Source organism: Rhipicephalus microplus, chromosome 2 (genome assembly GCF_043290135.1).
Source record: "Rhipicephalus microplus isolate Deutch F79 chromosome 2, USDA_Rmic, whole genome shotgun sequence".
Taxonomy (NCBI): domain Eukaryota; kingdom Metazoa; phylum Arthropoda; class Arachnida; order Ixodida; family Ixodidae; genus Rhipicephalus; species Rhipicephalus microplus.
The window spans coordinates 239155483-239175183 of record NC_134701.1 but is presented as its reverse complement, the minus strand read 5'-3'; the positions used below and the strand labels follow the sequence as shown (position 1 = coordinate 239175183).

Genomic DNA, 19701 nt, shown 5'->3' with positions numbered 1-19701 from the left:
ATGGTCCCAGCTCAAATCAAACCCAAGCATTCTTCGTGGCAGTGAAGCATCTTACCACAGGGCTACGCCATGTCTCGGAACTTCTTTTCAAATAGACGCTAATCTTCGTGAAACGTCAATAGTGGTTGCAGTGCTGCCTACCCAATTTTATAAACATTTCATATGTACTCTTTTGATACAGCTGTCACGTCTGGTTAACGTCAATCTCGGTTAGTTGTCATGCGCTCAAGTTGATTTATGTAGCAGTGTCCAGGGCCAGCATCCTCGCGAGCATCAGCGCTTCATATCAGCTTCTGGTGTTGCTAATGCACATGGTCCAGTTAGAATTGTTGCACAGGTGCAAACAACTGGTTGTATAAACATCTGCAACTCTTCTATATTTGTCTGTGCGTGCAACATTTGTACATTTATTAGCGTCACTTTATGTAGTGTCGCTCAATAAAAAAATTGCAACACGGTCACCTTCCCTCCGCATGCTTCGCATAACGTCGATTCTCAGGTACGTGGGATCTGCCGAATGTTTAATTCCACCCAACGGCAACCTTGGGTAAAATGACAACGGGCCAAAAAGCTATTCGATTGTGAAATGTCATTGAAGGTAAACCTGGGTGGTTTGGTTTCTGGTCTGATTCTGCGAAGAGCATGTACTCCTGGTTGTCTCTCTTTTTCGTCCGGGAGTAGATATTAGTGATTATAAATTTGAAAAAAATCAGCCCAGCAGGGACTGGAACACAGTGGACAAAACAGCACGATATAGCATTCAGCAATAAAGCACAAGAATAATTTGTTAGTCAAGTTGTTAAGTTTAGCGCGCGATATACCTGATAAGTCAACATCTTTAACGAAGAATTCCGGTAACACTCTTACCTTGCAAAATCTCTGCGTAAGCCACGAAAGACATAAAATGCGAAAGAAGTGTGATGATGACGCCATTTTGAACTTACCGCAGCAGTCCACTATGACGTCACGCAAGAGCATACTAGTGAATCTATCACGTTTATCCTACGCAACCACCAGGTCTGATGTTTGTATTTGCGTATTTTGTACGCAACTTAAAAAAATAGTATTCAATATGTTACCGTGAAAATAATAAAAAGCATTAAAGGAATGCTTTATCAGTGGCAACTAACATGGTGTTTCTCTTTATTGCGGCTATAGCACCAGATCATTCGGTCGTAAGATTAGTGGCACCACAAGCAAAGTGCGTAAAGAAACTTGCAAAGTTTGTTAATTTGTAGCCAAGCAACCAATTCATTATCGCATACAATTCGGCGACAGCAGGAACGCCTCAGTCTGTCTGTTCAATGAAAGGAAACTGTCACGTTGGCTAAGCAGTTCAAATATTCGTAAGCTTCTGAAAAAAAAAAGAAGTGTTGGAAATTAATGAATGGTCGCATTAAAGAGACACTAAAGTCAAATAATTATTTACGTCAGAGGGAAAGCTTAATGTATCACAACATCTGAAACGGCAATATTATCAACAACAGTGCCCTACTTACCGATAAGTTAAAGAAAATGCACAAGAACACAAGAGCCACAGTAGGACATTTTCAAAACGATCCCGAGGACATCAGACGCACCACCTACAATTAATCACTAGCAATCGATCCAACTGCACTAAATAAAGAACGTTCCGTGCATTAAGAGACGCAATAAAATGCTGCTTGTTTGTTTCTGTTTGATTCATGGAAAACGAACCGCCGGACGTTACTATGGGGGATGGTGCTAGTGGTTCAAAAATTCAATATTCGCGTGGTTACACGGGACATGTGGGGCTATCTAGCGGGGTGCAGTTGAAACAAAAACGTCTACAGTCTCAAAGCCAATGGCGGAAAATTGATTAATGGCCGTTACTGCTGTTGTGGCTCCCGCTGCTTTCGGTCTGCTGCTACTAGCGCAAGCGGGCAACGTTGTGCAAGGGAACAGTGACGTGAGATGGTCCGGTTGGTCCACTTCTTGAGGCGGGCAATTTGAAGTACGCCAACGCAATGCGGGGCACTAAAACTTGATTTTATTTCAAAGTAAGCCCTTCTTTGACACAAAAATAACACTACGAGGTTTCTGGATCGCCATTTCAACAACCAACGTCGACATAATAGTTGACTTTAGTGCCCTTCAAGTGTAAGTTTACTGTAAGCGGAAATGTTATAAAGTGGCTCTACACCGTAAAAAAATTACGCTGGTACCAAAACTTAATTGAACGGAGGGAACAGACATAGTAACGACTGCGTCGCTCATCGAAATAAGCAACTTCGTAATTGATGCATTGTTGGTGTACACCTTAAATGTGCAATTATTTTTTTTTGGAAACAGTGGACAAAAGATATAAAAAGACAACAAAAAAAAAAACCGCCGCAGCGACGTTCTGACGACTCGCCCGAGCATCGAAGTACCACTGAACATTACGATGCCCACCTTTTCGAATCAAGTCTTATCAGCTCGTGCATTTATCGCAATTGATAAGTGTTGTTTCGTATTGTGCATTGCATTTAAAAAGTTCGACTTTTCAAAATGTGTGCATTATTTTACTACAAGACAAATGCAAGGAAAGATAGAAAACTTGACGCATGCGAGCAGTTTTATTATTTCCGTACGGCTTGTAGCAATGTAGATGGTATAGCATATAGTCCGTTTTGTCTCACTTATTGCTTCTGGCAATGATCATGCAGAAAAGTGTGCAGGAACAAAATTAAGAAGAAGTAAAAACAAGGTCGACTGTTCTTTGCATGCGTCTCATTGTGGCTCGGTCCGTGGCCTTGTTAAACGGCATTGAAGCAGTGAAGAGGCTCTGTCATGTAAAAACACAGCCATCGTTTTCAGGAGACGAGGAGAAGAAGAAGAAAGGAAGAGTGAAATAAACAATGAAAAAAAAGAAGTGTGGCAGTTTGGGCTTGTTGGTATGACTTGATGATAGTTGTAGCGCGAGAACAGAATGACGACAAAGGGACAAGAAGGGCCCGAAGTAAGGAAGAAAAAAAAAAGGAGCAGAGAAAGAAGAAAGAAAGAAAGAAAGAAGGAAAGAAAGAAAGAAAGAAAGAAAGAAAGAAAGAAAGAAAGAAAGAAAGAAAGAAAGAACGCTTTCAGCCGCGCTATTTATCACTGGTAGAAGAAAGTTTGAACAAATACTTGCTGCAGAGTGCCACTTCCAGCTCGGCGCATTAACAAATTGCCCAAGATTTCTAGTGTCATTTAGCGCCAGATCTCAGTGTGAACGAAAGCTTCTCGAGGAAAACACCAAAGCTGCATTGCGATCTCTCAACGGGCGCGCAAGAGTGCAAAACGCATCAACGAAAAGATTCGTGCGAGCGCGCGTGCGTGTATTTTGCGTTATGGCACAAACGTCTTTTCATTTTTTTTTATCCTCTCTCCAAGGGCGCCCACTCCGCGCACGAAGAAGAAACAACCCTTGTGTCCGGGCGCGCGCGCCGGGCCATCCTGACGGCAGCGCGCGCGTTTTCTAGCGTCGTCGTCTGCTTTTAGCGCGAAAACGCGCCGCTCGGAGGCGCTACGCGCATGCGCCCTTTCGAGCCGCCCGGACCGGCCTCGCGCCGTTTTTCGGAGCGGCCGAGCAAGTGGCATCTCAAACCGCCTGCGAGCGGTGCTTCACCGAACACGTCGATCGGCGCTTCTCTCTCCTCAAGCATGTAGTGAGCGGCGGCAACTCCGTTCAGCGCGCGGAATTTTTTTGAGTTTGGTTCTTTTCGTTAGGTCCCTCGTTTGTTGGTGAGATAGAGCGAGATACTCACTCCTCTTTTATTTTATTTTTTCTCCCGTCAGATATCCTCCACGCGAACTGCTCCCAAGTCCAATCATCTTTCCCAGCAGTTCCTCGCTTGCGTTCGGGTTCTTCCGATCACCGGGAGAACACGTGAATTTATTGCCAAGCAGCAGCGCGAGTCAACTCGCTCGTGCAGTATTGAGAAAAGTGAAAAAAAAAAAAGGGAGGGGGTCCTTTTTCACCACCGTGGGGACTTCGTCGAAGGCTACTACTGGACCCAGGAGATTTTTCGGGAATTTTTCCCAGTGGACAAGAAGGCGGCACCGTTGACTGACGCGCCTCGCGGGGTGCTCTGTAGCGTCGTCTTCACCGCTTCGCCTGTGTTCATCCGAGCGTCACGCTTTCCTGCGCGACGCCGCTTCCCGTCATCGCGGGGAATGTCGTGACTTGACGCGCCGCTCCTCACCTTCACTTCGGCACCATTCGGCGTCGACAACGCACGGTTGCCGTACTTACGCACGAGTTATGCCCTTCGACGAGGACGCTGCTCGGGAGCCCTGACACGCCACGTCCCGACTTCAAAGACCTCCCGAAACCGCCCAGCGCACGTGTTTCTCGAGTGACCATCACCTACCCCCCTCAGCGAATGTGAGACGCGCCATAACCCCAAAGTCACTGTGTGAATTGTGAACCGGTGCTTTGTTTTTTAGATTTTGGGGAGTGGGAGTGTCTTTGGTGCGCCGCAAAGGAGGCGGGGGCCCAGGTCTTTGGCCCCCCCGGGAGTGTTGTCTGTGTGGAATGCAACCTCGCGTCGTCGTTGTGTTTTGAGCGCCGTCTTATCGTCGCACATCCTCGCTGTGCCGGCGCACGATAAGCGGAGCAGGTGAAGACAGCTTTCCAGGTTGCAGGAAAAGAAAAATGGGCTGCACGGGCACCAAACAGGGCAGCGAGTGCGATGCGGTCGAGAAGGTTGAGGCCATGGGCAACGCCGAAAGGGGTGAGTGTGTTTTCCCGCTCCGATTCGTCATTGTTTGCGCGAGGGAGTAAGTAGTGCCTCCGGATTCTGTCAGAAATTATTTATTTATTTTATTTATTTTTTTTTATTTATAAATACTGCGATCCTTCAGCTGAAAGATCATGGCAGGGTGGGAAAAAAATGTTCGAAAATCGGTACATACAAAAAAAAAGTAATGAAAACACAATAAATCGTACGATTTGAATATACAAGGCGAAGGTTCACAAACGCTTATTTCAACAAATTTTTCGAGTAACATAACACATAAGAACGTAACACGTAGAATACGGGTTATAGACTAACACAATAATTACAATAAAACAAATAATACAATGCAATGTGTAGTGATGGTTTAGGCGATGCTGTTTTCAAACAATGACAGTTTGTTCTGTAAAACGACATCATTTGTCAGGCTATTCCAGTCATTAATAGTTCTAGGGAAGAACGAATACTTGTGGCAGTTAATCCGTGAAGGTAAAGGAGTTATCGTTTTACTATGTCGCTTGCGAGTTGCGTAACCGGAAGAATACCGAAGAATGCCTGCATTGTCAACATTTAAATGACCATTTATTAATTGATAGAAAAACTTAAGCCGGCAAGTGCGGTTTCTGTCCACAATGGGTTGCAGACCGCTTTTTACCAATAATTCAGATACGGATGTTCTACCGTAGGAGTTATAAATAAAACGTAAGCCCTTGTTCTGCACTTTTTCTAATTGATTAATGTTACGTTTAGTGAATGGATCCCATATTATTACAGCATATTCCAACATTGGACGAATGAGTGTTTTATATGCCAACATGCGTACAGACGGGGTAGAATATTTTAAGGATCGCTTTAGAAAAAAAAGTTTCCGTAGACATTTACCTGTAGTTATATCGACGTGTTTGTTCCAGTTTAGATCATTAGTTATCCATACTCCAAGGTACTTGTATTCTGCAACTTCTGTAAGATTGACGCTTTTTGTGCCGTACTGATAACATAAAGGATTTTTCTTTAGTGTTATTTTCATATAAACAGTTTTGTTGTAATTAATTGACATTTGCCATTCCTGGCACCAAGAGACGACCTTGTTGAATTGATTATTGAGCCTTATCTGATCTCCAGCAGTTGATACCTTCGTGTATAATACACAATCATCAGCATAAAGCTTTACACTTACAGAAAGGTCATTCGTTATATCATTTATGTATAATAGAAAAAAAAGAGGTCCGAGGACCGAGCCCTGAGGTACGCCGGAATCCACAGGAAGTTTGCTGGAACAACTGTCATTAAATGAAACAAATTGTTGCCTGTTTTCAAGATACGCTCGTATCCATACTATAAGTTTCGGATTTTTCAAGATATATTGCAATTTATGAAGTAATTTTTTATGTGAAACTTTATCAAAGGCCTTTTGGAAGTCCATAAAAATGGCATCTAGCTGTTCACCTTCATTTAGTGCGGTAGCAAAATCATGGATGGTTTCAACCAGCTGTGTAGTGGTAGAATATCCACGTCTAAATCCATGCTGCGCTTTTGTTAGTACTTTGTGTTCATCAAGAAATGTAACAATCTGTTTGTGAATTATGTGCTCGAGAATTTTACAAGCTGTAGAGGTTAACGAAACTGGTCGATAATTCGTTATTTGAGTTTTATCACCTGCTTTGTGTAGAGGCTTAATTCGAGCAATCTTCCAGTCCTCAGGGAGTACACCTTCGTTCAAAGACCTAGTATATAACACACACAAATATTTCGCGCACCACTCTGCGTACCGTTTTAAGAAGGCATTCGGTATCTCATCTGGTCCAACAGATTTCTTAACATCCAGATTTAGCAATAAATTAAAGATACCCTCTTCAGAAATAGTGACATCTGATATTGGTGGTAGGTTCGCATCGAAAGGTGGGAGATGATTATTATCTTTTGTATAGACGCTGTTGAAATAGTTATTAAAGGCCGTACAGACAGCTTTTTCATCACTCTCTAATTTTCCATCTAAAAGAAATACATCGGTAGAGCACGTGCCCGGAGTGACCTCTTTCCAAAATTTTCTTGGACACGTTTTAATAAATGACGGCAATTTTTCGTTAAAATACTTTTCTTTGTCACGAAAAGTTTTTTGTTTAATTTCTTCACGTATATTGCAAATAGTTGTTTTTAAATTAGGACTGTTAGCCTTGTTCGACCTTTTTTTTAACCGTTTCAACTTTCGCTTCAGCTGTAACGTCTCTCTTGTTATCCAGGGATTGTGATTCTCTACTTTCTTTGTAATTAAAGGGATAAAACGCTGCACACAATCTTCAATCATTCTCTTAAAGCAAAGCCACAGATCTTCAACGCTACGATTACTTGCATTGAAATGATCATATTCAAAGGCCAGAACATCAATTATAGATTCATCATCTGCTTTTGAAAAATTGGGAAATTTCTTCACCATCCTCTGCTGACTAAGTTCAACTCCCTTTAGCTTTAGTACCACAGCCTTGTGATCCGATATGCCATTTGTGACGCTGCACAACATGCTTTCTTTTATATTGCCACTTACAAGATATATATCTAGGATAGATTTCGTCCCCTGATCTATTCTGGTAGGGTCGGTGACTATTTGCGTCAAATCATATTGAAACATGATATCGGATATTTGAGTATCCGCAGCTTGACATGGGTCTGATATAAACGTTTCCCAATTCATATTTGGCATATTGAAATCTCCCGCTATGATTAATTTATCTTCGGTTTTTACGTGACAATGAAGGTAATCCTTAAGCTTTGCGATAACATCAAGGGAAGCATTTGGTGGCCTGTAAACGACACCAAGAAGATATTTAATATTGCCAATATACACTTTACAGAAGATGCTTTCTATGTCTTGAACGTCTGGCATTTTTACGACACGTGTATTATTCCTAAAAAGAATAGCAACGCCCCCTCCCCTCCCATTTCGATCCTTACGGAACACTCTGTAATTTTTCGGCACAAACTCACTATCAAAAACATCATCTCGTAGCCATGTCTCAGTTAGTAATACAATATCTGGGTCATGTGCTAAAAGCATGCCTTCCAACTTCTCAGCCTTATTAACAATACTGCGGCAATTTACATTTAACACCACTAAGCATCGTTCATCTAGTTTCCCCGAACCTTAATTTGGTTAGATAACTTATATCTTGTATTCTTATTATCATCCCAGCAAAAAAACTTTCCATCAATGCTTATTTTGTCAAAAACTAACTTCACTTTAGATCCACTTGCACGCTCGCGCGACGAACTTTGCCACAACTTTTTTCTGATATCACGTACACGAGCGGAAAAGTCTTCACTTATCGACAGCTCGGTGCCCTTCAGCTTGGAACACCTCTGCAGAATAGCTACCTTGTCTCGGTAATCGAGTATTTTTATAATTACTGGGCGTTTTTTGCCATTCTTTTTTCCCAATCTGTGACATCTTTCTATGCCCCTGACATTCACTCCCAGCTTTCCCTCAAACAAGTCCTTTTTTATTGTTTCAGTAAGGTCAGCAGTCGTTTCATTAGCTTCTTCCCCTAGGCCAAAAACAATCAAGTTATTTCGTCGACTTCTGTTCTCTAACTCGTCAATTTTTTTGACCGCGAATTCAAAGTCTTTCTCAAGCTGTGTTGCTCTTTGCTTTAAGTCGTTTACATCTGTTTTCAGTTCAATCAAAGGTTTTGTCTGTATTTCGACGGAACTCATCCTTTCAGTCAAGCTAGCAACTTCTTTTTCGATTTTTTCTTGTTTTGATAAGACACTGTTCATCATATCAGTGATGTGTTTTTGTCCTGAAAGAAGCTGCTGCAGTATTTCTTTATCTGAAGGGCCTGGGTTTGCTTCAATATCTCCGCAAACTAACAAATCCACGCCAAAAGCACAAATGCATGAAAAAAAGCTACCAAGTGGGCGTGGCAGCAACACTAAAAAGCGGTTTTCACTGCGGTAACATGGCGTAGGCAAGTAGGAACTAACCTGCACCACAAAGACGAATGGTTTGGTGAGCATTTCGCCCTGAGTGCCGCTGCCTGGCCCACTGAAGTTCGACGGAGGTACGTGGCTTCTTATAGCCGTTGGAAGGTCCGAGGTTGCTGACGTCACCGATGTTGGCGCATGCGTCGGAGTCGGGACTAAGGAAAGGGCGGCTTCTTCGATAAGACAACGGTGACCACGCAGCGGAATCTCGATGCCGTGAAGCTCCTTCCAGCCATGTGATGGGTCTGTCAAAACGGATTTATATTCAGCAGCTTCCGTTCCGAAGATGGTCGCCACAACCTGCACCACAAAGACGAATGGTTTGGTGAGCATTTCGCCCTGAGTGCCGCTGCCTGGCCCACTGAAGTTCGACGGAGGTACGTGGCTTCTTATAGCCGTTGGAAGGTCCGAGGTTGCTGACGTCACCGATGTTGGCGCATGCGTCGGAGTCGGGACTAAGGAAAGGGCGGCTTCTTCGATAAGACAACGGTGACCACGCAGCGGAATCTCGATGCCGTGAAGCTCCTTCCAGCCATGTGATGGGTCTGTCAAAACGGATTTATATTCAGCAGCTTCCGTTCCGAAGATGGTCGCCACAACCTGCACCACAAAGACGAATGGTTTGGTGAGCATTTCGCCCTGAGTGCCGCTGCCTGGCCCACTGAAGTTCGACGGAGGTACGTGGCTTCTTATAGCCGTTGGAAGGTCCGAGGTTGCTGACGTCACCGATGTTGGCGCATGCGTCGGAGTCGGGACTAAGGAAAGGGCGGCTTCTTCGATAAGACAACGGTGACCACGCAGCGGAATCTCGATGCCGTGAAGCTCCTTCCAGCCATGTGATGGGTCTGTCAAAACGGATTTATATTCAGCAGCTTCCGTTCCGAAGATGGTCGCCACAACCTGCACCACAAAGACGAATGGTTTGGTGAGCATTTCGCCCTGAGTGCCGCTGCCTGGCCCAATTAGATCTCCATGTCAATGAGAAAGCAGTTCTGTTTCTTCTTTTTTATGCTATGATTGTTTCATTATGCGAGTACTTGGATAAGAAGCGCAAACTTTCCTGAAAACTGCTAGTTTTGATATTTATTCCACAAAAAAAAAAATAAAGGTTTAAGAGGTATAAATTGCCTCAGCATTCTTCGTTATTTCTCAAACTTTCTCCAGTGGCTGGCCTTAAAAAGTTCGAAAATATTGAAAACTCCATTATTTTTATTAGTCTATCCCCATGGAAACTGAAACTACTTTTACGGAAACTACCTTTACGAGTTGGGGAGCTCAGCAATAACAAATATTTGCAACAAACGAAAAATCGGTAACAACAATGGTAGATAGAATATAGCGACAATAGCTTGTGCCTACTGATGGACAGCAAAGTAAATAAATGCGTCGCTATTGAGACAGCAGTTCACTTCTTTCATTGTCGTGGTAGTTGGTGCCGACGTGTTGTGATTTTACTAAGATGGCAGGCTTTTAGCTTTAGCGAAATAGCAAACAAACAAAGAAACACTTGCCCAAATTTAGTCGTTGTGCTTTTGGCGCATCACTCGAAGCAGGAAATAAGCGGGAAAAATTAAGTTCGTTTCTATAGTTGTCCGTTCTCTTTTTTGTTTTCTCGTTGAGTGGCGTTAAGTCGAATGCCTATGCTTCTGTTGGAAATTACGTGGCTGTTAGAAATGTCGCAGCTATGCTGCGCTTCGATTAACACGCATGCAACAGGAAAAACGACTATCTTTGAGAACACACCCCGAAAACTTCCTAATGTCACTAGCCTAAGCAGTGGACGCAACCACCACTTCCAATTGACTTTTTTGAACGAATACGTTACGCTACATGTAGTATAAAACACGCTTAGCAAGACTGTGGAAGAATTGGGTAATCGTATTCAGTTGGACAAGAAAAGAAATTATCAGGCAGCAGGAAGAGAAAGCCTCATTTTCTTTATAGAGGTTTGCTTACCCTTCGCAATTTATATAGTGCCACTATCGATGCCAATTTATTCAAACAGTAAGTAAACCAAATTTTAAAGCCGTTTTAAATCGCAACAATGAGCAACTGCGGTGCCGCCCCCTTTCCCCACCCCTTTCCCCTATCTACTCAATGACACATAAGCAGTCGACATCCGTACATACAAGGGCATCAGCAGAACTTTTTACCGGGTGTTCATCCGCATGGCGGGAAGTAAGACCCAGCCCAATCATCGTTTCATTCACTACTGGGACACGACCAGTAAGATTATTCAATTGCATTTAACGTGCTAAGTTGGCTGGTTATGCTAAAGGCAGTTTAAGACGAGTTTGCAGTACGTTCAAGTGAGCGAAACAACTTTATTGTTGATCCGGCATAAATGGGGAAGAGGTGGGAGAATTAAAGCAAGACTCTAGTGCGCTCGGACGTCCCAGAGCAGCAACCAAAGAGACATGGTCCAGCACGTACTTGGCATCCTGGAACGCCAGCGGCCGAAAGCGGCGCCCTTACTGGTTTGAAGTGGTATACGTTTAAAAGAATGCGTCAAGTGCGCGTTAAGTGTGTGTTAAGTTAGTGTGCGAATGGTACGTTAGTGCACGCTAGTCAAACTGTGTAACTTATTGCTTCAGGGAGGGGAAGAGGGCAGCCACACCCATCCTTCCTCCTACGGACGCCATGTGTATTCCTCGTGGTGCTACATAATGGTTGAAGAGTTGCGTCGTGTAGTGTGAATGACAATTTTGCGAATGATGAATATATAAGTTGACTATACGTCCTAACTGTTAATCTGCATCACGAATAGACCGTGTAACGTGGTGTTGGTATGTGCGTAGACTATATTAGGGATGGGATTCGGTGAGACCATACTGGGCTATTACCCTTGCCGTTTTCTATCTTTTTGACTGCCGAAGGAACAGGGATGCCAAATACACCTGCAAACCTAAAGAATAAAATTATATGCATTCGACGTTTCTTGACTTTATCAACTCACATAACTATGTACAAAAAATGAGAAAACATTTGTTTAGCAGCCAAAGGTGGTGGTGTTCGTGTGTCTTACGTAAAGCCGTCTTTACGCAGCACTTCTTCCCGTCTCCGTCGTCGTCATCCTGGATTACTCTTTCATTTCTCCTCGTGAAGAGCAGATTAAAGCCCCGGCCAACCTCCTTGCTGTTTCCTGATACGTTCTCTCTATCTTCTCGGCCTGTTCTAGAAATTTGTTCATAAGAGCACTTACAACCTGATGTACAAATAGCCAAGACCAAAATCACGCAGCCTGAAGAGACAAAGAAACTAGTGCTCGAACTTTATCTCCGACATCAGATGTTTTCGTTCTCGGCTACAGTTCATTAGAATTTCAAATGAAATACTTATTATTTTCATCGTTTTCAACATTTTGTAGTTTTAATTGGGTGGAGGGGGGGGGGGGGGGCTAAGCCAGTTTCTTTACGCGAAGGTGACAGCTCAGGTTTACTAGGAGATTACGTTAACGGCGAAGTGCTTTCGAACGAGGCTTGGGTAGCACGTTGCTCTCGAGGAGTTTTCTTTCTTTCTTTTTTTTAAAATCTTCATATGCTTATTCAGTCCCCACTGCAACGGCGACACGAGGCGCGAAGAACTTGGCACGGGATTACGTTTCCATAGAGATGCAAATTTCGCAACGAGAGTGGCACGAGCCATGCTTAGGTGCACGACAGTCAGAAGATCATTACACTTTCGGAATAAACAGTAAGAAGTAAAACGCGCTACAAGCTTTGTCATCATATATGGCGCGTAAACACTGAAGGCTGCTTCCCGCAGTAAATATTAAAGCAGTCTAAATAAGACTATAAACGCAGTTACAAAACTGAATGCGGATCTACAGTCAGGTGAGCAACTTCTCTGTACGAGAGGTAGCTTCTGTTCTGTTCAAGCTGGTTTGCTGTGGAGACGTTGAGGTTTATATCCCCTCGTATTTTCATTTCCGGAGTACTTCAAGGCACGACATCATACTCAATTTAACCAGTTTGAATACGTGGTACCTTCTTCTGGTTGGAGTCCGGCGCTCGTTTTTAACCATTCTATTGGCGAGTCGGCAAAAGGGCAAGTGCGACAGTATTCCGCTCGGACTCACAGAACGACGTTAGAATACAAATCGCCTTTCATTACTGGCGCCGCCACGCTGGACATTTCGGGGTGACTGTCTGAATATGCGCTGCACTTCACCGCCGTTCTCCATCCTCCACCAATGAGTCCTCGTCATTTTGATCTTTCGCACCAGATCATCGTAAGAATAAATAAATCGCGTCTAAGTAGATAAACGTACTTCCTACAAGCGCTACCACGTATAGATAGATAGATAGATAAATAGATAGATAGATAGATAGATAGATAGATAGATAGATAGATAGATAGATAGATAAGTAGATAAATAGATAGATAGATAGATAGATAGATAGATAGATAGATAGATAGATAGATAGATAGATAGATAGATAGATAGATAGATAGATAGATAGATAGATAGATAGATAGATAGATAGATAGATAGATAGATAGATAGATAGATAGATAGAACGCTCCCGTGATATACGCTTTCGGGGGTACAATGCTTGTGCACAGTCTACGTATCATGCAAGTCCTGTGTGTTATTAAGCCTTCCCCAACCTTTTCAATATTTTTGATGAATTTTATTCTGGCGTGATATAATAATAATAATAATAATAATAATAATAATAATAATAATAATAATAATAATAATAATAATAATAATAATAATAATAATAATAATAATAATAATAATAATAATAATAAAACACCTTTCTGCCCCATTGCTGTTCCTCTTCTTTCTCTGCGAGGTGGCTGGCGTTTTTACCACACGGAATACCATAAGAAGTAAAATGGGGACTTACGCTCGCACGATCATTAACGGGAGATTTACGATGCAGACAGTTTACCTTAGCGACCTACCACGCCAGTGCTTTTACTATACAGCGTCCCGGCACTGCAACACATCGCGCGCGCAGCCGACTGCAAAAAAAAAAAAAAAAAAAAAAAAACGAGTGTAGAGAACAAGCGTGGAACTGCGAACCACCCGCACGAGCGAGCGAAACAAAACGATCGGTGGAAATTCAGTCGCACACGAAGCGGACGTTTTGTAATATACGACTCGCCCAACGCGTGCACGACCACGTGTCGCGACTTGGCCCGCCCAACCAGTTTTCTTACAAATGGGTCACTTCGCGGCGCGAGTCGTGTATAACGGGCTGGACGGTGCGCTAGCTGCCCCGCAACGGCGACGGCAGTGGTGGTTCACTGCAGCAGATTCCTTGGTCCCGCCGCGTTGACCACACGTGTGTGTTAGAAGGGGGGGGAGGGGGTTGGCTGACCATTACAGCACCTTTTGGCCACCGTTTCGTGAGCGATGATGTCTCCCGCGCGCGCTCGCTTCGATAGCATCTGGCAATTACTGCGTCTGCGCAACTCGGCCCCAGAAGCCTTCGAAAGCGCCTTCATTAAGACCATCGTCGACGTCGTCGTCTGATTGCGCAGTCGCGGCTGCATACGCATTGAGAAGACGGCCGCTTTTAATCACTCCCGCTGCTAACGAATACACGCGTATACGTACGCCCGTCTGTCGCCAGTCCCCGCGCGCTTATATGAACTTAATGCGACCCCGAGGATGGAAAGATAAGAGCATGCAGCCTCGTTCCAGCGTCATCGATAAAGACGTGCACGAGTCTTTTTTTTTTTTTACTTTAAACGCCGTGGTGGTCGGCCCTCAGCGGGAGTTATATCTTCGCGCACTGTGCGAAAGATGAATTTTCGTGAGGATATGTAGGCCCCAGCGAACAAACTGAAAAAAGCATTGGACGACGTTGCCCGGGATTGAATCAAGAAGGTTTATTGGTTTCGATGAAGACATTCATTCGTTCTGCTTCCGGCGTCGATGTGTGTGTTAGGTATACTACATTCAGCTTTTTTGGTGATTTGCTTCGTGGAGCGTTATGTCTTTTCGAGGCTGCAGTGTTGGCAGCGTATACGCAAGCTAATCCTGGAGATGTTATTACGCGAATTCACTCTATGCGTGCAGTGGTCGATGCTCTATTAGCTTTGCTGCTAGTCTTTCTAGTCTGTGCTGTGACCGGCTGTGAAGAGCAACAATTGTCTACATGTGCTTTACTTCTATATACTTCTAGATCTTTTGCCTTCATTTGTTTCTATTCCACCAGTTGTAGGGTAGTCAACGGAATATTAATTAATGTTAACCTATCTACCTTATTTTTTCTTTCTATCTCTCTCTCTCCACTCTTTCTGGTATCTACCGCACTTGAGAGGTGGCACCTATAGATGAGGCGACACCAAGAAGGTGACTTGCTGTTGCAATATAATCACAATCATCATTTCGACAGCTTTTGCAAGAATAAAGTCAGCCTGCAGACAGCGATACCTGTCCTTCTTCCTTTCGTCCTGACTGGGAAGTACTCTGCGAAACTTTCGCCACTTACACTGACGCGAATGGGTTCGGCAAAAAAAAAAAAAAAGGCTCATCGTCATGACAGCGTGCGCGAAAGGGAGCACTGCATACTGAAACTGGTGCGAAGCGGTCACAACCTATTGTTTAACCGTTTGCGCAGTGCATACGACAACGTGAAGAGCGCTGTGCATGTACAAACATCTATGCATGCCCTTACGCAACGCGACGCTGAACAGCATTAAGAACTAAAGCACAAGCGCGGTTAAAGGTACAGGGATGAATGCGGGGTAACTTTCAGATCACCTATGCCTGCTGCGGATGCTCGCGAGTATTGCCTCTTCGAACAGAAGCTAAAAAGAAAAAAAAAAGGGAGTTTGCCTTCTCTGCTTAGGAGCGCGTGCTTGTCTGACGCTTTGAACGGAAATGTAGATGTCGGTGCTCGGTAACGCAGTCGTTTGGTACGGTTAACAATACACGACTTTCGACTTCTAGCGCGAAAAGAACGTGTCTGGACTGACTGTCAAGCTCAAGTGCAAACTCAGTACTGAAGTCGGTCAGCACACTGTAGCGCTACGTGCGCTAATCAACCCCACGCAGAAACCATTATTGGGATTTGTAAGTCCTTCCCTCGTCATTGCAAAGCACTGCTCCGCTCCTGACCCGGTGGACGTGGCTTTGATGCCTGCCGCGGCGCTAGTGTTGCGACGGACGTAAAATGTTTGGGTCCGTGTACTGTGCGCGGTCAGTGCACGTCGAAGAACCACGAGTGGTCAAAATTTTCGGAGCCCTCCGCCTCGGAGGGCCTCATAATCAGATCGGTGGTATGGCGCGTTAAATACCAGAAATTATTGAAGTCGACGTTACCAGGAAGACGTTGAGTGAAGTGCGACGCTTGAAAGGTTATTCGTCACATGGCTTTCAAGGACTGAAAACGTGCATGCATTCTTACACCTGGCCACTTATTCATTTCTTTATAATTTTTATGCTATCTTGCGTAAGTGTGAACATCTGTTTCATATCGACGTTACTTTCTCCTACCTCCTGTAGCTAGTTTACTCTCTGACATCAGGTACTGTTCCTAATGTCGTTTTACAAAATATATTGAATTTTATAGGGATCATGGTTCCATCCTGTCGCGAAGCTTGTGTTCAGAATAAATTGTGAACACATTAGAACACTATACGCACTCCATACTAGATGGAAGAGCCATAAGCTGTCCCGGTTAATCTCAGGAACACGTTTGTTTAGAACAAATGTTCGACGATTTAGAGTACGATGTACTCTACTTTGGGAGAGCTTTAGCTGTTTAGAAAAAGTTTATTCACATTATGTGCAAAAAACAAAGGTTCCATAACATTCCAGTAATAGGGCACATACACGTCGGCACATCTATGTATCATGACAAACATCACTACGTTGCAAGGAAGACATCATCGCTCTAATATACATGGCAATGTTGGCATACGTGTACACAAGAACTCATGCGATATGATGATACAATGAATGGTATAATGATACAATAGATGCAATGAAACACAATTGGTTACAAACGAAAGCATAAATAACTACTCAAGTGGCGCTGGTTACCACCACGTCGACAGAAAAATGAGTTTTACCCTTTCGGGCTCAACATTGACGAAAGGGCACGACCAATGCCGCAGAAACTCGTGCTCCCCGAGGAAGAAAAGTTCCTCAGAGAGGAACGCGAGGATCTCTCGTCTCGATGGCCCAGTATCGACCACAAAGCACGCCGGCGGCAGTTCGCAGCCACGGCCTCGCATCGGTTTCGCCAAAGGCTGAACAGCCCCGCAACTATTAAAATAGCCCAGAAGCGCCCGCGAGAAAATCGGCCGTCGGACACGAATGTTCACACACCCTGCCCCCGAAAACCAGCATGGACCGCACGCCAAAAAGGTGGGAGACCACACATTCAATTGTCACATGTCGATTGGTCGCGACCATGACGCAATTGGGGCAAGTGGAAATGCGAACCACCTGCCATCGCTACAACCAATCTCGTGTGGGAAGCAAGCCCCAACCCAACCGCCAGATAAAGTCCCGGAGATGTCCTGGCAACACTGCTGCTGTTAATGGTTTCCAAGGGCGGTTCATTATAGATTAACAATCCAGGGGCACCAAGGGCCGTAGCAGGGCGGCCATTGTGTCCGCCACTTTAGAATCAGCCATCTCTATCTCCAGGCACGTAGCTTCCAAACATCGGCGAAATGCCAGAAGGGCTCGATACAAAGATGGTAATTCAGTTGATTGGAGACCTTGGTTAATTTGGCTAGTCAACAGGAAGACACGTAGTGATGGCTCTAGACGGTAGCGAGCCAGTGTCTGAGCGGGCGTATCATCGTTGCTCAGTATTCGCAGTAAAGAAAGTGTGGAGGCACAAGGTAGAAGCCGTGACGGAAACGTCGGCGAATGCAAAACCACCTCTATCTCGTGGTTGAGCTTACGCCGGACGAAATAACAATTCTGTGCCACCAGACCAAATAAATAAATAAACAAATAAACTGATGCAGCTTTGCACTTTCTTGGAAACGTGGAGCGGTGGTTTTACAGAACGGCAAAGGTACCAGAATTTTCTGAGGTAAACTGTTTGAGCTAAGTATCGGTGTTCCAAGAGGGGGAATTCGAAGTGTCTGGCTTATTTTACGTCACTTTGAAGAGTTTGTAGTACGGATGACCAGATGCTGTCCTGTACACGAAATTCAGTGAAAGTAACGCCTATAGTATTGTAATACTAGGAGACCACCGTAAAGGCAACGTGATGCTGATACGACCGTTGGGGTTGCCAATAAAGAAATATTGGCTTTTAGAAAAGTTTAACCTTGCACCGGAGATAATGACGAAATGATGGAAAGTGTGAAGAGCATGCTGCAGCGACTGTTCATTATGAACATATAGGGTAATATTATCTGCATATGCAGTGACCTTTAATTGAGTTTTACCAGCTAGGGGTAAGCCTCGAATCTGAGGGTCACGTTCAACGGCCCTTAAGAAGGGCTATAATGCCAGGAAGAATAGAACTGGGGAGAGGGGACACCCTTGACGAACCCCACACGTTACTTGAAAGGGGTGACTCTCACGGGAATCTATCTAAAGGGTACTTTCTAAATTAGTGTACATCGCGTGAATTAGGTCAATGAACTTATCCGGGAATCCGAATGCATGTAAAACATTCAGTAAGTAGCCATGTTCTTCATAATCAAAAGCCGTCTCCTGATCTAAGGAAACCAACAGTCCTTGTGCACATCAGCTAGTGGTGTACTGAATGATGTCTCGCGTTAACCACGTATGGGTGTGTATTTCTCGGCCCGGAACGGAACATACTTGATGGGGAGCGATTAATGGTGCATGAAATGGTCTGATTCGGCGCACCAGAATGTTGGCCAAGAGCTTGTAATCTACATTAAGCAGGGTAATAGGGCGCCAATCTTCTGGTCGCGTGGACATTTGGTCTTTCTTGGGGACTATTGTTATACGGCCTCTCTGGAAAGAGGTTGGAAGGGTGATATCTCGGAAGCATTTGCGAATGGCCCGCGACATAAATGGACCAATGATAGGTAAGAACTGTACATAAAACTCTGCAGGTAGTCCGTCAGGCCCGGGGGCCGAACCCTTCTTCATTGCGTCCAATGCACCCTTTATTTCTTCGTCGGATGGTGGTGATAGCAGAACGTCGTATGACGTATTCGAATCATGTGGTAAGTCTTTCAACAGGGGAAGCGAAGAAAGGGATCCTGCGTAACTGACACCAGCAACAGACGGAGCCATTGTCTGAAAGTTCTGAGTAGAATGCCTGAAAGTCTCGTGTACTCGCAGCAGATGGCGCGGTAGAGTTTAGCGAGTGGGCAGGCGAGCCTGGTGGACGAAGCAGAGCTCTGCGTGCATACCTGAGCACCTCATGATGCGCACACGGTGCACGTCTACAGCGCCAAGCTGCAGCGGGGGGGGGGGGGGGTGGGTGATTTTTTAGCGGCGAAGCTCCTTAAATAAGGCTGTTTCACATGCCACGACTGCAGCGAAAAAAAAATTGTTCCGTTCGCTCCAGTTGCCCTGTTCGCAACCGTAGCTAACGGCGGTTTCGTTTCACATGGACCGCGAATGGTCCGCGATTTTCGCTCTGCGACTAGAGCGGTGAGTTCTTGCCACCGCTCATTGTGAGACAGGAATGTAATGTAATATACGTGCATTATGATATAAAGTTACCGTGAACGGCAACGAAGGGCTTGCTTGTTTCATCATTTAAGAACACTTTCCATTCTGAATTCATTTTAAAATGCACAGCATCGGTCATTACCAAAACAAACACGTCGACTCTATTTCGATGGCTTGGCTGGACCAGCCCTATTTCGATGGGTCCCGACCAAAAATCACTCCTGCCGCTGTGATCAGAGCCAAAATTTCCAACACCACGGATCGCTGCGGCGGGAACAAACTGCCCCTTTTTTTCGCTGCGAGCGAATTCGCAGCCTGAAAATCGCTACTTTTTGTACCATGTGAAACGGCCTTAAAGCGGCACCCGTTCGTCCCTCGTAGTAGTTGTAGCCGTAGTGCGTAACCAGTCTTACGTGT

General features: G+C 44.5%; 1 protein-coding gene across 1 annotated transcript in view; it reads left to right on the top strand.

The window, feature by feature from the left end:
• Positions 1–3552: 3552 nt before the first annotated feature.
• Positions 3553–19701, top strand: part of rdgC (retinal degeneration C) — a 276602-nt gene continuing 260453 nt past the window's right edge. The window contains exon 1 of the mRNA XM_037421306.2: positions 3553–4715. Within this exon, the coding sequence (XP_037277203.2) occupies positions 4637–4715 (79 nt within the window). The 5' untranslated portion in view covers positions 3553–4636. The remainder of the gene's footprint in view (positions 4716–19701) is intronic.